Source organism: Ochotona princeps, chromosome 13 (genome assembly GCF_030435755.1).
Source record: "Ochotona princeps isolate mOchPri1 chromosome 13, mOchPri1.hap1, whole genome shotgun sequence".
NCBI lineage: Eukaryota > Metazoa > Chordata > Mammalia > Lagomorpha > Ochotonidae > Ochotona > Ochotona princeps.
Window position 1 is genome coordinate 69,151,515 of NC_080844.1, and position 15,170 is coordinate 69,166,684.

The 15,170-nt window shown below is 60.7% G+C and overlaps 3 protein-coding genes across 8 annotated transcripts; 2 read left to right on the forward strand and 1 right to left on the reverse strand.

Annotated features, from left to right (window-relative positions):
- The first annotated feature begins 358 nt into the window (after positions 1 to 358).
- On the forward strand, positions 359 to 5,942 carry PAOX (polyamine oxidase). The gene is made up of 7 exons (XM_004579728.2): positions 359 to 652; positions 973 to 1,459; positions 1,838 to 2,037; positions 2,198 to 2,450; positions 4,871 to 4,983; positions 5,317 to 5,474; positions 5,769 to 5,942. The coding sequence occupies exons 1-7, from the start codon at positions 472 to 474 to the stop codon at positions 5,910 to 5,912; spliced, it is 1,536 nt and encodes a 511-aa protein (XP_004579785.2). The 5' UTR covers positions 359 to 471; the 3' UTR covers positions 5,913 to 5,942.
- A 318-nt stretch (positions 5,943 to 6,260) lies between these two features.
- Positions 6,261 to 11,843, forward strand: MTG1 (mitochondrial ribosome associated GTPase 1). 6 transcript variants are annotated; one of them, XR_009246496.1, is made up of 11 exons: positions 6,261 to 6,461; positions 6,812 to 6,936; positions 7,605 to 7,676; positions 9,018 to 9,101; positions 9,553 to 9,609; positions 9,905 to 9,995; positions 10,294 to 10,355; positions 10,439 to 10,588; positions 10,835 to 10,916; positions 11,183 to 11,295; positions 11,509 to 11,647. XR_009246496.1 is itself a non-coding variant. In XM_004580162.2 (11 exons), the coding sequence occupies exons 1-11, from the start codon at positions 6,293 to 6,295 to the stop codon at positions 11,646 to 11,648; spliced, it is 1,065 nt and encodes a 354-aa protein (XP_004580219.2). In that variant the 5' UTR covers positions 6,267 to 6,292; the 3' UTR covers positions 11,649 to 11,843. The 6 variants fall into 6 exon arrangements, 5 of the variants coding, with proteins under 5 accessions (XP_058527467.1, XP_004580219.2, XP_058527465.1 ...); XM_004580162.2 differs by having other exon boundaries at positions 6,267 to 6,461; positions 6,812 to 6,876; positions 7,572 to 7,676; positions 10,439 to 10,535; positions 11,509 to 11,843; XM_058671482.1 differs by having other exon boundaries at positions 6,268 to 6,461; positions 10,439 to 10,535; positions 11,509 to 11,843.
- Positions 11,844 to 12,601: 758 nt separating this feature from the next.
- Positions 12,602 to 14,311, reverse strand: SPRN (shadow of prion protein). The gene is made up of 2 exons (XM_058671486.1): positions 14,085 to 14,311; positions 12,602 to 13,869 (listed from the first exon to the last, which is right to left on the reverse strand). Exon 2 carries the CDS (start codon positions 13,851 to 13,853, stop codon positions 13,419 to 13,421), a length of 435 nt encoding a protein of 144 aa, XP_058527469.1. The 5' UTR covers positions 13,854 to 13,869; positions 14,085 to 14,311; the 3' UTR covers positions 12,602 to 13,418.
- Between the last annotated feature and the right edge of the window lie 859 nt (positions 14,312 to 15,170).

Here is a 15,170-nt window from a genome sequence, read left to right on the forward strand (position 1 = left end):
GGATGCAGAGGAGACCGTTAGCCCAGGCGCTTCCCAGTCCCATGGGCCGCGGCGCAGTGCAGAGCATGCCGCTACAGTCAGGAGCCCGGCCCTCGGGATTCTGGGCAAGATCCGCCTCGAACTCAGTCTCTTCCCAGTCTCTGCAGCAGTGACCCCTCCTACAGCCCAGGAGGTGGGGCTCAGGCGGGGACTGCTGGTAGGGAGGCCTGCCTGCCCACCAGCGCCAACTCTGGGTCCCGGCTCTCACGACCCCCTGGGGGCCGCTCGCAGGGACCAGCCCTCGGCAGGTGCAGCTACGCGGCCCGCGTCTGTCTTCGTGGCGCGCCCTCCCCCGGCCCTGCCCACCAGCGCCCGGCGCCCGTCCACCGCGCGCAGCGGCCGCCTCTGGCTCCGTCTCTCCCCGCCCCGGCCCCACCTCTCAGCCTGCCTGCGGCCTCCTCCGTGGACCCCGGGCCTAGCAGCGGCGGCGACATGGAGTCGAGGGGTGGCAGCGCGGAGGCCATGCGCGGACCGCGGGTGCTGGTGGTGGGCGGTGGCATCGCGGGGCTGGGCGCGGCCCAGAGGCTCTGCCGCCACCCCGCCTCCCCATATCTTCGGGTCCTGGAAGCCACTGCCCGGGCCGGGGGCCGCATCCGCTCCGAGCACAGCTTCGGTAACTGCCTTCCTGAGCCTCCCCAACCCATTCCGAACCCAAACGGCCCGGCCCGAGCCCCTAGCCTGTGCCCAGGCCTCACCGGCCAGGCTTCCCTGTTCCTGGAGTGAATGCGCCGTCTTGCCCTCGTAATTCGCAGAAACTGCTGTCCACAGAGAGTGGGGTACACCTGCCTAGTCCTATTCAGTGGCTTCAGCCCTTCAGCCTGGGGTCTCCAGGCACCTTACAAACCAGGGGTACCCAGAGAACAGTACTCTGCACTGCTTCTGGCAGCCTGGGGAAGGAGGGCTCTCCAGGTGATATCTTTTGTACCCTCCCAGGTGGTGTGGTGGAAGTGGGCGCACACTGGATCCATGGACCTTCGCAGGGCAACCCTGTCTTCCAGCTGGCGGCCAAGTATGGGCTGCTGGGGGAGAAGGAGCTGTCGGAGGAGAACCAGCTGCTGGAGACAGGAGGCCACGTGGGGCTGCCCTCCGTGTGCTACACCGACTCAGGCACCAGCGTGAGCTTGGAGCTGGTGGCAGAGATGGCCAGCCTTTTTTATGGCCTTGTGGACCAGACGCGGGAGTTCCTGCACTCGGCCAGGCCCCCCGTGGCCAGCGTCGGCGAGTTCCTCAAGCAGGAGATTGGCCAGTTGGCAGCCGGCTGGACAGAGGATGAGGGCAGCCGGCAGCTGAAGCTGGCCATCCTGAACACCTTCTTCAACCTGGAGTGCTGTGTGAGTGGCACCCACAGCATGGACTTGGTGGCCCTGGCGCCCTTTGGGGAGTACACGGTGCTGCCTGGCCTGGACTGCACCTTCTCGGGGTAAGTGCCCCGCCCCTGCACTCGCTTCTCCTCAATGTGGTCTTTGGGTCCCTCCATGGGTGCTGGAAGTGGAGGGGGTAGACAGGGTCTAGACCACCCCCATTTGGCTACTTGGAAAGTTGTTTCAATTCGAATGAGACAGGAAAAGCAACAGAACTGTGCCCACTTCCTCCTTGCTGCACTGGCTGAGGGCTCCCCACCCTTAGGACTCCTGGTGCTAGTGTGGGCCCTGACCTCTGGCCCTGATCTTAACCCTGACCCTCGCCTGGGAAGCTGTGTTTTCCTCTAAGCCCCCCAAACTGCTCCCTGCACCCCAGCCCTGGGGCCTCCCTGTCTCACCTTTCGGGGGCTGGGAAAGGTGGGCCTGGCATTTCCTAGGGGCTACCAAGGACTCACGGATCACCTGGCGGCCTCCCTGCCCAAGGATACGCTGGTCTTCAACAAGCCTGTGAAGACTGTGCACTGGAACGGGGCCTTTGAGGCAGCGGCGTTTCCTGGAGAGACCTTCCCTGTCCTGGTGGAGTGTGAGGATGGGGACCGCTTGCCTGCCCACCATGTCATCATCACTGTGCCCCTGGGTAGGCCTCACTGCCCGTTACCTCTGGATCTTCCAGGCTGTGGCAGGCCCATGTGACCTTGTTCCCTCTGGGTTTCCCGTGGTGTGGCTGGCCCACATCCCTGACCTTGCTGGAACGGCTGGCATGGTAGCAGCTGAGCAGATCCCGGCTGGAATTCCAGGTTTCCTAAAGGAGCGGATGGACAGCTTCTTCGAGCCACCATTGCCCGCCGAGAAGGTAGAGGCCATTCAGAAACTGGGATTTGGGACCAACAACAAGATCTTCCTGGAGTTTGAGGAGCCATTCTGGGAGCCAGGCTGTCAGTACATCCAGCTGGTGTGGGAGGACAGCTCACCCCTGCAAGACGCCCGCCCCGTTCAGCCCGACACCTGGGTCAGGAAGCTCATTGGTTTTATCGTGCTGCCTCCCTGCGGGTACGTTGTGTCCTGCCATCTGGGGTGGCTGCATGGTTTTGACTGGGTGGGGGTCTCAGGAGCAGGTGAGATGCTGGCTGCAGGCACAGATGGAATCCTTGTGGGCAGGGGTCTTCTCCTGGGACCCAGTGGGGGTGCCCTGCCTGGGCTGTCCATCACTAAGAAGGAGCAGGGACAGAGTTCTGAGAGGGAAAGGAGGGATTCTCACCTGCCATGCCACCTGTAGGCTCAGGTGGGCAGGAGGCAGGTGATGTGACTGCAAAGAGAGGGGGTGGCCTATGGTGGGGAAGGGCAGCAGGGCTGGCCGTCTGTCCCAGATTTGGCAGTGCAGGATGTGCTGTGTTGCTTAGGACTTGGGAAGCCCTGGGTGTCACTGTGGGGTGCTGGCCATGGCTTGGGCAGTGGCTCTTGGTATCTGTGGTCCCAGGACCCTCTGGATGTCTCCAAGGAAGGGGGGTCCTTGGCCACATGGGTCTGTGCATGTGCTGCTACATTAAGCCATTTGCCTGCTTGTGATACGGTCACTCAGCTCCTTGCCGTGCAGTCTCAGACAGATGGCGACCACGGACTGGTGTTCCTGGTGGTCACTGCTGATGCTGGTCAGGGGCCGGGTCGTGTTTTCTAAAATGCCCACATCTCGGGGGTCCCTCTAGTGGGGACCGGGGCGACCCCACTGAGAAGAATTTGAGACACAGGGGATGAGCCAGTGCACACTTTATTGAGTTATACTGGGCAACTTGTACCATGATTTTTGCAGGGCAAACAGGTAGATGAAAGTTACTAGTTAACAATAGCACACGAGCTACTCTAACAATAGATCACAAGGGATTTGGAAAACAATCAGCAGGTCTCAGGCAACAGGATAAGTAAACATGAGTTACAGGAACCAGTAACGTCGAACAAACAGATCCAACTAGAAAAGGAATCTAGCATAACTTTGTACTCATATGTTCAGGCCACAATCACTAAAAACAGGAAGATGGTGAAGACGCCTCACACCCCTCCAGTCATGCTTAGCCAGCAACGCAGCCCACAATCTCTTTTTTTTTTCTGGGGCCCTATTTATTTATTTGTAAAGCTTTATTTTGTCTGAAAGGCAGATTTTACAGAGGAGGAGAGACAATTAAAGAAAGATCTTCCATCCAGTGATTCACTGCAAATGGCTACAATGGCCAGAGCTGAGTTGATTCAAAGCTGGGAGTCAGGAAATTCTTCTGGAGATCCACATGGGTGCAGGGTTCCAAGTACTTCCTCTGCTGCATTTCCAGGCGATAGGCAGGAAGCTGGATGGGAAGTGGAATAGCCAACACATGAACCACCACTCATGTGGGATGCCAACACCTTAAGGTAGAAGATTAGCCTGCTGCTGTGTTGGCCCCGAAATTTATTTCTTTCTTTATTATTTTTTTATATTTTTGACAATCTTTACATAGTTAATTAGGGTAAAAAGGTTCAAGGACTATCGGAAAGTGGGTAAGACTATTATTTCCATATTGTTTCCTTCATGTTTAAAGGGGGATATTAAGGGAGAAGGCCCACCCAGTTTCCCACCCACCCCAGGTCCCAGATGTAGGGCATGCTCCGAGGTTCTTGCTCAAGTGGTTTTGATGATTCACCAGTTATGAATTGCTGCCAATCTTGCCACTCCAAGCACGATGAGGTCTTTGAAGAATCCACTGATTGACATAGTCCATCATAGAGTCTCCGTTTGCCCCGTATTTCGCTGCCAACATATAGCTGAGATGGTTGATTGACCTGTTCTGTCTTCTGTCTTTTCTTGGTTAGGGTTCTGAGTCCAGCATTTCGATTGGGGAGATCTGCAAAGAAACTTTGTCTGAGGTGTTCTCAGACCAGATTCTTGTATGTACTAGCAAGTACAGGGCCCGGCACAGTCCATTGCCCCGATCAGCTGGTGGTTGCAATTGCTGGGTTGGTTCTGTTTTCAGTCCCGACTTCCACGCAGCCCGCAATGTCAACAGGAAGTTTGCTTCCTGCGTAATTCTCAGTCTGCAGAGAACATGAGATTTGGGGTCCTTTGAGCATTTGGTGGTCTGGGTTTTTTTTTTTTTTGGTGGGGGGAGTCCTTTAACACCCATAAACTTGACAGTGATCCAAGCCTTGGGAGCCATTTGCAACTTTGAAACATAAGATTCTGTGGAAGCATTATGGAGTGAAAGGCTGCTCCCTGCAGGCGGCTTGCCTCACTGCTACCTGGACTCGGCTCAGGGAGGACCAGACAGCTCTTTTGCTGCCTGGGCTGGGTGGCACATGCGGGGGCAGGCAGTGGCACCTGTATATCCTGACAGTTTGGAGCCTGTGCTGGTCCCTGCTGGGTCTGAGAGCACTGGACCAACACTGGGGTCTTTAGGATGTGAATGCTGCCTGGCTGATGCACAGATCTCAGCCTTCTGTCCATGCAGGTCTGCCCACGTGCTGTGTGGGTTCATCGCGGGGCTTGAGTCGGAGTTCATGGAGACACTGTCGGATGATGAAGTGCTCTCGTCCCTAACAAGTGTGCTCCGCAAGGTGACAGGTGTGTGAAGGGCAGGGTACCAGTGTGGGTATTGGCTCTGCCCGTGGGGTCCAGGCCTAGTCAGGCATGGGACAGGGAGTGTCCATCACACCAGGCCCCCTGACCTTCAGTCTTGGCTACTAATGTGGGAGCTGCGGCCTGCTGTTGGTGGGAGGGTGCTGGGAGGAGGGTGGGCTTCAGGCAGCAGGTTAGGATGCCAGGAACTTGTTCCTGGAGCGCCCTCCCGCACTGAAGTCAGTGTGGGAACCGCAGGGCCCCGAGGCAGGGTCCAGCCTTTCCTGTCCCACCCCACTGTGGGTGGCTGCAGGCTGACCTGGCCTTTCTGCGCCTCAGGGAACCCGCAGCTGCCCACACCCAGGAGTATGCTGCGGTCGCGCTGGCACAGTGCCCCCTACACCCGCGGCTCCTACAGCTACGTGGCTGTGGGCAGCACCGGCCGGGACATCGACCTGCTGGCCCAGCCGCTGCCCGTGGAGGACCCCAAGCCCCAGGTAGGAGATGGGCCGGGGTCCCGGGGCCTGGGATCTGCCTCCTTTTGAACATTGGTTCATTTAAAGTCCTCGCCTTGAAAGCCCCGGGATCCCATATGGACGCCGGTTCTAATCCCGGCAGCTCCACTTCCCATCCAGCTCCCTGCTTGTGAACATTGGTTCATTCGCCCTTAACTTGGAAACCTGTGAGCGTGTCAGAGCTGCAGATGCAGGGCCGACCCCTTGGGGGCCTCCCCGTGGGCAGTCTGCTGACCTCCCCGAGGGGCGGCTGTGTGACCCTGCCTTCCTCCACAGCTGCAGCTCCTGTTTGCGGGAGAGGCCACGCACCGCACGTTCTACTCCACCACTCACGGAGCCCTACTGTCCGGCTGGCGCGAGGCCGAGCGCCTGGCGGGGCTGTGGGAGCCGCAGGCACCGCGCCCTTGGCCCCGGCTCTAGCCCCGCCGCCCGCACATAAAGCAGCTGAAACGGCCGCCGTGTCCCGCGTCGTCCTTGCCGCCGTCCCCCGGGCCCTCCGGGCGCGCTGTGGGCGTCCACTGAGCGCCAGACACTACACCATCTTTTTTTAAAATTTATTTTGACAATTTTGACATAATTAGGGTAAAAAGGTCCAAGCACTGCAGGAAGATGGGCAAGACAATTAGCTCCGTATTGTTTCCTTAATATATCTGATGTAAAAGGGGACGTTACACCATCTTTATAAACGTCTGAAAAAACCCCAAAGTCAAAGGTTTGGCCCCATTTCCCAGAATGCACGTGGGCGGGTTGCGCTTGCGTAGTGTGGCGGCCCCGCCCACGCTGGAGGGACTGGCGTGCGCATGCGCGCACTCCGCCGCGGAACCCGTAGCTTCCGGTCGGGGCGCGTCCGGACCAGCGTCATGAGGTGGACTTCGTGCGCGCTGTCCGCCGTCCGGGCCGCATGGCGGGAGAGCGCTGCCCCGCGCGGCCAGGACGTGGCGCGCTGGTTCCCCGGCCACATGGCCAAGGGTGAGGTTCCGGCTGCGCTGATTCCGCCCCAGCCTTCGACCCTGCGGGAGGACGGGGTGCGGCTGTGTCCATGGGGCCGCCAGACATACTCGTGAGCCGCCGGTTGCAGCTTCCCGGTCCGGGAGTGCACACGGCCTGTTCCCGCCCCCGGCCAGGAGTGGACACGGCCTGGCCCCGCCCCCGCCGGGGAGTGGACACAGCCTGACCCCGCCCCCGCCGGGGAGTGGACACGGCCTGACCCCGCCCCGGGCTAGGAGTGGACACGGCCTGGCCTCTCCCCTGCCGAGGCGTGGACACGGCTGGCCCCTCACCTGCTCCCCCCTTGTCTCACTCGACCCTGTGTCTTCTAGGCCTGAAGAAGATGCAGAGCACCCTGAAGCAGGTGGACTGCATCATTGAGGTCCGCGATGCTCGGATATCCTCACTGGGCCTGCGGTCAGCCTGGGTTGTTGGCGGTGAAGCACGTTGGGGCCCTGTGCAGAGTCCTGGTGTGGGGTCCAGCTGCACGTTGTTAGTGTGTGTGTGTGTGATTCTGTCTGCTGGGCCAGGCTGAAGCCAGGCGCCCAGTCCAGGTCCCTGGGGTGGGTGGCCAGGACCGCTGCCCCCCGGGGTGTATCAGCAGGAAGGTTGGTCAGGAGTGGAGTGGGCAGCTTAGGCACCCAGGCATCCCTTGGGGGGTCCCTGCACCCTGGGGGCGGTGGAAGGTGGGGTTCGCCAGACCTTCTGGGCAGAGGTGTTCCTGGCAGCGTGCCTGATACAGCGTGCTGTGTGCTGGGACCGCACAGCGACCCTCCTGTGGTCAGCTGCACCGCTGGGATGTGACACAAGGGACCCCTGGGAGTGGTCTTCTGACAAGCCCCTGCCTGCCTGGTGAGGGGGTGGGGGCTGCAGGTGTCCTGGACGAGGTGGCTCTGAGGCTGGTTATGTCTGGGCAGATCCAAAGCCATTCTCTGTACCCTTGTCTTGCTTGGGAGACTGTGATGGCCACCACCCTGGCACTGGGGATGGGCTGGCACTGGAGCCTACCTGGGCGCTGACCTTGGCTTCTGACTGGCGGACAGAGGCACAGGGTGCTCATGCTTTGAAGGACATTTGCCTTAACTTGGACACATCCCGTTTGCAAGCCACAACTCCGTGTTGCAGGAGACGCTTGGGCTTAAGCCTCATCTGCTGGTCCTCAACAAGATGGACTTGGCAGATCTGACGGAGCAGCAGGTAAAGTTCTTCAGGCTTTGCGCTGGCCCTTTGCCCTGTGGGGTCTTCAACTTGGACTCATACCATGGACAGGGATCAGGCTTTCCAGCCAGAGTGTGGTGCTGGCTTTGGTGGGGCTGTGTAGTGGGCACTATGTCCACGGTATGGCCTCTGGTGGCCCCTGACAGGGCCACTCTGCTGAGGAACTGACTCAAGTTCTCCCTCAGGTTCATCTGTGTGAGTGTAACCGTGAGAGATGGGTGGCCACGGTGGTCCCATTGTCCACACTTGCTGGGTGGCCCCAGCCCTGCTGCTGGTGTCAGGAAGCTGGGCCTGGGACTCCAGCCACTGAGCAGGGTCCTAGCCCTGGGATCGCCTGCCGCCCTGGAGCTGCTGTGGGGGGCAGAGCAGGTGTCAAGATCCTTGGCATGGAAGCCTTGTCTGTTACTAAGTCCATGCTGTGTGGAGGTCCCAGAGCCCCAAGCACAGCCAGCCACAGGTCCTGGAGCTGGGTGGGAAGTGGAGCAGCTGGGGTTAGGCTTGGTGCACCTGGGTCACCGGCCCAGTTGGGTTAGAAGTGATGACATGTGCACACTAAATGCTGATCTCCATAGCTGCATGTAGGGACTAATATGGCTGAGACTTCTGAGCTGTGGAGGGAGCAGCGGCTCGGGCCAGGCTCTGCTACCCAGAGCTGGTCTGTGTGTTAGTCTGGGTCCTCATGGGGAAAGAAACAAGCTTAGCGATGAACTTTTGTGCATTATAGAATCTGTTGTTTCCCAGTCAGTAATTGACCATATAGTCTTACACTTGAGTGTCTGTCCATACATGTAAGTGATGTCATAACTACCACACTGTTGTCCATGTTAGTGATGTCATAGCTACCACACTGCTGTCCATGTTAGTGATGTCATAGCTACCACACTGCTGTCCATGTTAGTGATGTCATAGCTACCACACTGCTGTCCATGTTAATGAGGTCATAGTACAACAATGATCTGCATGTTAGAGTTCCCACGTACTAGTGATGACATTACTATAGCCCTGATTGAGTTGTAGTGGTCATTCATGCCAGTAATAGCACAGGGCACAGGTATGTAGTACTCCACTGTCCATTTCTGTTTGGGTTTCTGTGTTGTGTTGTGCTGGGTCATCCCGTGGCTGGAGTGGAGCTAGCTGAGAGGTGGTCAGACGAGGGAGAGCCTGCAGCCTGGCTTCCCGCGTGGGTGCTGATGGCCTACGATTCTTCCTGCCCTCTCGTGGGTCCAGTCCTTGCTGCTGAGCGTCCCTTCCAACCTAGGTCCTCGTTTGTGGCCTTGTTGCCTCATCCACAGTGACCCAGCAGCTTCCCCTCTGTTTCAGAAAATTACACAGCTGTTGGAGGAGGGAGAAGGCCTGAGGCACGTTGTGTTCACCAATTGTGTGAAGGACCAGAATGTCCAGCAGGTGAGTCCTTGGCTCTGCTGCTGAGCACAGCGCCACCAGGGCTGTATGAGAAGCTGTGTCCGGGGACCCTGGGGATGGTGGGATCTCTGGGGGTACTCTGCTCTGGCTGAGGGCCAGGCTGTGGAGTCCTTGCTAGGTAGGAGCGTTCACAGCTACTCCATGGGTGCTCACAGCTGCATTGTGGTGGAAGATGGCCAAGGGACCAAACTGTCCTGGGCACGGCCCTGCTGGCCCATATGGGCAACAGGAGCAGCACATGTGTGTCCTGGCCTGTTACAGATTGGGACACCTCTGTGCGCCTGAGGAATGCAGGTATTTCACATGAGAGACGTGGTGTGTGAAGGTGACTGTGTCTCTTACCTGATGAGGTGAGGGGGACACAGAATGGGACCTTTGTGTTAAAGGGACAAGAAGTGGTCAATGGGGATGGCTCCGTGTGTTTGTCCTGCAGATCATCCCGATGGTCTCGGAGTTGATCAGGAACAGCTGCCGCTACCACCGAGAAGAGGTGGGTGTGGGGCCAGGGGCTCTGGGAGGGTGTAGGAGCGATCTGGGGCTCGGCCCTTCCCATGTGTATTGCAGTCATGAGCCTCTGCCCTTGGCTCCTTCACTGGGAAGGGCCGAGCCCCACGGCCAGGTGGGGAGCGACTGAGGCTTTGTGGCCCCTGGATGTGGCCCTATGAGTGTGGCCAAGGGGAGGCCAAGGCCTTGTGGCTCTGTGGGTGTGTCTGGGGACAGGCAGAGGCCTTGTGGCCCTGTAGGCGTGGCTGGAGGCAGTGGCTGAGGCCTTGTGGACCTTGCAGAATCTGGACTACTGTGTCATGGTGGTCGGAATCCCCAATGTGGGCAAATCCTCCCTCATCAACTCTCTTCGGAGGCAGCACCTCAGGAAAGGTAGTGTCCTGGTAGGACTGAGCTGGGTCTGTTTCAGGCAGCTGCTGGCCAGGCCTGCCGTGACCCACACAGAGGTTTGAGGGGCTGGGGGGAGGCGGGTCTGTGGGCCTGCCTTTCAGTGCTGGTGTTTCCAGCCCCAGGGGGGTTCTGGGGCCTCTGTCCACTTCGGAGGTTGTGGTTTGGTGTGTGTGGGGGGAGGTTGCTGCTGGCGAAGCCCCGGGTCTTGGCTTACTGATGCCCGCTTAGGGCTTCTGAGTCGGTGCATCTGGCCATGCCCACAGCCCTTTCTGCCCTGCAGGGAAGGCCACCAGGGTGGGTGGTGAGCCGGGAATCACCAGAGCTGTGACGTCCAGAATTCAGGTGGGCTCCCAGGCACCCACCCCTGCCGCTGCTGACCGCCCACCCCTGCCGCTGGCCAGCCCTTCCCTCCCTCCCCTGCACAGGTGTGTGAGCGGCCACCGGTGTTTCTGCTGGATACCCCTGGGGTGTTGGCTCCTCGGATTGCGAGCGTGGAGACGGGCTTGAAACTGGCTCTTTGTGGTGAGCTGGGTCTGGGGGCCACATGCGAGCCCTACCTGCCCATGCTGGCACAGGTACCCAGCCAGGCAGAGTGACCCCTTCTGCCCTGCTCAGTGTGGATGCTGCTCAGAGTCAGTGGCCTTGGATGTGAGAGCAGCTTGAGTCCTGATGACAGATGGGCAGGGGTTGAGGCGGCATGGTCAGACAGGCACGGGACTTGAGAGGGCAGAAAGACAGTGCTGGGTCCCACCTCTGCATGGCCTCTCCTGGGAGTGTTAGAGTCTTTGGGGGGCCGTGTCTCATGTTCATCTATGCCCCAGGAACCCTGCTGGACCACTTGGTCGGGGAGGAGACCATGGCTGACTTTCTCCTTCACACCCTCAACACGCACCAGCTCCTGGGGTGAGCTAGCAGTGCTGACCCCAGGCCTGGCCAGCTTTGTTTGGGTCCTGCGTCCCTTCATTGCTGTGGCATTTGGGGGCTTCGTTCAAGACAATTAGGTTACTAGGAAACAGTGTTGGCCTGTGGCTGGTTCCTGCAGCTGCACGTCTGGGTGTGGATAGCATGGGCTTTGGGGTGGGGCATCTGCCTCAGACAGCACCCCTCGCCTGGCCATCCCTCTCGAGTGCTGGGACAGGCGTGACAGGTGAGGGTCCTTGGCCTGGCAGGTATGTGCAACATTATGGCCTAGGCAGTGCCTGCTGTGACATTGAGCAGCTGCTAAAGCATGTGGCGGTAAAGCTGGGGAAGACACGGAAGGTGAAGATGCTCACAGGCACAGGTGTGGACCCCCGGTGCTGGGTGGGGAGGGAGGGAGGGAGGGTTAGGGGTGTGTGGGTGGGGAGGGAGGGATAGGGGTGTGTGGGTGGCTTGAGAGGAACAGCCCTTGGTGGGGGCTGAGGCCGCATGCTCACCTGGCCTTCCTGTGTCCCTCCTGGGTGGGGGCTGAGGCTGTCCTTCAGGCTCCTGCTCACTGCCCCTCCTCTGTGGCCAGGTAATTTGAACGTCATCCAGCCGGACTATCCTGCGGCAGCCCGCCACTTCCTCCAAACCTTCCGCAGCGGCCTGCTGGGTCCTGTGATGCTGGACCGTGACGTCCTGCATGGCCAAGCCCCCACTGAGGCAGAGCTGTGACACTGCCGGAGGCCCCGTCTGTTGACTGTCGCCACCTGTGCTGCTCCTTAGGGGTGGGCTGGTGGGAGCATGGTGAATGCCTGGGTCGCTGCTCCCTGCACAGCTGTGATGGTGGGGATGGGGCCTGCAGCAGTCAGTTCTGTGGCCAGCATAGCATTTATTTCATACTTGAGGTTCATTAAAGTGTACACAGCAGACAGCCTCTGATGCGTGGACCCAGGGGCCGCTGCCCTCTGCAGTTTGCAGAGGGGAGGAGCATGGGCAGCAAGAGGCTGCAGGCCTGCAAGCACCTTGTGGATTGTAGGATGGGGACCCTGATCTAGTGGACAGGGGTGTGCCTGCCAGTGCGGGGTCCAGGGAGCCCACTCACCTGCATGCCAGGTAGGGGGCAGGATGGGCTCAGGGTGACCAAAGAGGTGATGCTGGGGTTTCGGCCTCATCTGTCCAGCAGCTGCCTGCTTCTTGGCTGTCCCCTACGGCCACCTCCAGCCTGTTCTGAGGTCATTGGCAGTGGGGGGAAGCGAGGGGCCCGTTCATGCCAGGAGTTAGATTCAGGTTGGTGCAGACCCGGCTTTGAGGAGCAGTGTTGCCAATACACCTGGAACCTTCTGATAGCACTTGCTGGGGCCTATCTTCTGGGGAGGTCTGAGTGCAGAAGTGGGTCTTAGAAACAGCCCCCTCCCCACCTGGCTGTTTCTTCCTTCTGCCCCCGGGGCTGGTCTTGCAGGCAGAGGGCCTCAGGGAGCTGTGTCCTGTAGCTCTGTGTCCTGGTACCCGAGGACATGGTCGAGTTGCTGCAGGGGAGATGCTGCCATCCAACTTGACTTCAAAGGATCCTTGACCTTGGTCCAGGAGGAGCCTCAGCACCAGGGGAGATACAGGTTGGGGGTGTGGCTTGACCTGCCGAGGGACAGGAGCTGAACGTGAAGGCCCTCCTTGTCAGTCTGGGAAGCTGTGCGGGGCATTGGGCCTGGCTCAGTGCATCTCTGAATGGTCAGCGTCTGCTGGCAGTGGAGGGAGCTCAGCCTGTGCCACTCAGGTACACGTGCTGCCGTGGGCCTGCAGGTGACTGTGGCTGGTCCATTTGTCCAGTGGCTGGTCCTTGGCCCTCAGGAAGGGGCTGCACTGGAAACTTCGGAGCCTCAGGCCTGCACTGTGCCCAGGGAGGCTCTTTGGGTTGGCAGTGGCTGCCCAAGCATAGGTGAGTTTACCCAGGGGAAGTGACCTTAGAGAAGGTGCTCCTGGGGCCCAACCATGCCTGACAGAGGGCAGGCTTGGCTGGGGAGGCCAGAACAGGGGGCAGACTGGCTTACCTGGGTGGGTTCCCTCTTACCAGTCCTGAGTTCCACTTGGGCAGCCTCTGACGGGTCCACTCCCAGGAGCCCTCTCCCTGTCTCACTTCCTCCTGAGCTCCTGCTGGGCCCCAGGCCTCAGGAACCACCACCCTGGTGGGAGGTAGCCTTTGCCCAGTGGCTGGTGCATAGTCCACCATCTCTGCTCAGGGTGGTCCAGGGGGCAGGGGCTTCTGGGAATCTGGGCTCAGGGCAGAGCCTCAGTCACTTGCTGGGCCCTAACATCTTGGATCTGGGAGGCCATTGGCCCAGGGTGGGTGCAAGGGGTGGTTTGGGATGGTCTTGGGCAAGAGGGTGGGCAACCAGTCCTCTGGATTCTTAAGGCTGTGGGGAATGGAGGGGTTAGGTGCTCAGCGCCCTGGGCCTCTGTGGTGGGCCGAAGGGCCTGTGGGATGCGTGGGATAGGGTGGATCTGAACCTAGGGCCCCTGCAGCCTCAGGGCAAGGGTCCCCCCAAGCAGCAGGCAGAGGTGCGAGTCGTGGGAGGGCCCAGTGCCAGAAGTCCAGGTCCAGTAGCTGTAGACGCCGGTTCCATTGCCATCGGGCGCTGCGTTCTCATCATCGTGACTGTGGTCCCCGGGTCCCACCACGCGCCTCCAGCCGGGCCCCGTGGCCAAACCGGCGGCCGCTCCAGCTGCAGCCCCAGCCGCCGCCCCCGCCGCCGCCACGCGCAGGGAGGAGCCGTAGCGGGGCGCTGGCCGCACGCGCACCCTCGAGGCCCCGCGCGCGCTCCCGCGGAGCCCTCCCCGGGCGCTGCCCCGTGCTCCGCCCCGGCCGCCCTTGGCCGCGCCGCTGTCACACAGGAACGCCGCGGCCAGTAGCAGGGCCCAGCAGGTCGCAGCCGTCCAGTTCATCCTGGGGCAGTGAAACCTGCGGGGAGAGCAGGCAGGGGCTTCAGCTCCAGTGGAATGGAGTGGAGCCGGGAGGGGGCTCAGATTAGGGTACATGGAACCTGAACTCTTGTGGGGTAAGGACAGCCAGAGGGAGGCCTGGGGGGAGGGGATTTTTAACCCCCCCCCCCCCCCCCAGGATCCGGGACTTAAAGCCTGGAGAGGGGGTACTGGATCGGGGCTGGGGCCCAGCACCTGGGCTTCACACACGAGAGTTCGAGAGGCGGCAGTCATAGTCGGCACGGGTGTCCGGGAAACGCGCTCTGTCTGGAGAAGGGGCCGAGTGCCCGGCTCTCTGGTTCGGAGCCTGCGGGCAGACGCCAGGACGGCGCGCGCTGGGCGCGGGGCCAGAGCTGAGTTCAGGCTGCGCCGGTGCACAGAGGTCCCGGCTGGGAACACCGTGGGTACCTTGCAGTGTAGGCCAGACCCTGGAATGGTCCCTTCCTCCCGCCCCACACTCCTCTCTCCAGGTCGGGTCGGGCTCAGGATGCGGCGATCCACACCGCCACTGCGTCTCTCCGTGCGGACTGTGCGTGCCCCCACTCCCCGCCGCCCGCCCAGATCCCACAACCAAGGCCTTACCCGCCGCGGTAGCTCCAGGGGCCGTTTTCTGGCGGTAAGCGGAGGGCTGAGCCGGGGGGGCCAGGGCTTTGCGCTAGGCCTCCGCCCTAGGATGGGGCGGGCAGAATGAACGCGCAGCCCCGGGAGACGCAGAGGGAGGAGAGAGGCCAGCGCGCAGGAGGCGCAGCCCCTCGTTTCCCGCCCCTTCCTCGCCATCCTCCCAGCCCCCACCCTGTCCCCAATCCCGGGCACAGCAGTGGCCTCCCTCCTCCTGGCGACCCTTCCCCACCTTCCCATTGCCCCACACCAGTGCCCTGAGTCACCTGCATCCCGTACTACCTCCATCTGCAGGTAGCACTTAGGCCACCTCTGTGAGGCTGGCATTTCTCTCCCATGGGTTTGGGACAACCCCCTCTCCGGGTCTGCTATTTGGGGCTTTTCGGCTGGGTTTTCATGGTCCTTCATCATACAAGGTTTGGACTGCTAGCTTCAATCTGGAGTGGGGCTGCAAGGGGAGGGGGACCACCTTGCACGGGACACCACCTGGTTCCACTGACCACCTGGCTCCACTGACACCCGGCTCCACTGCCCACCCATCTCTGCTGCCCACCGGCTCCACTGCCCACCCGGCTTCACTAGCCACCTGGCCCCACTTCCCACCTGGCTCCATTCATACCCGGCCTCACTGCTCACCCAGGTCCACTCACCCAGCTCTACTGC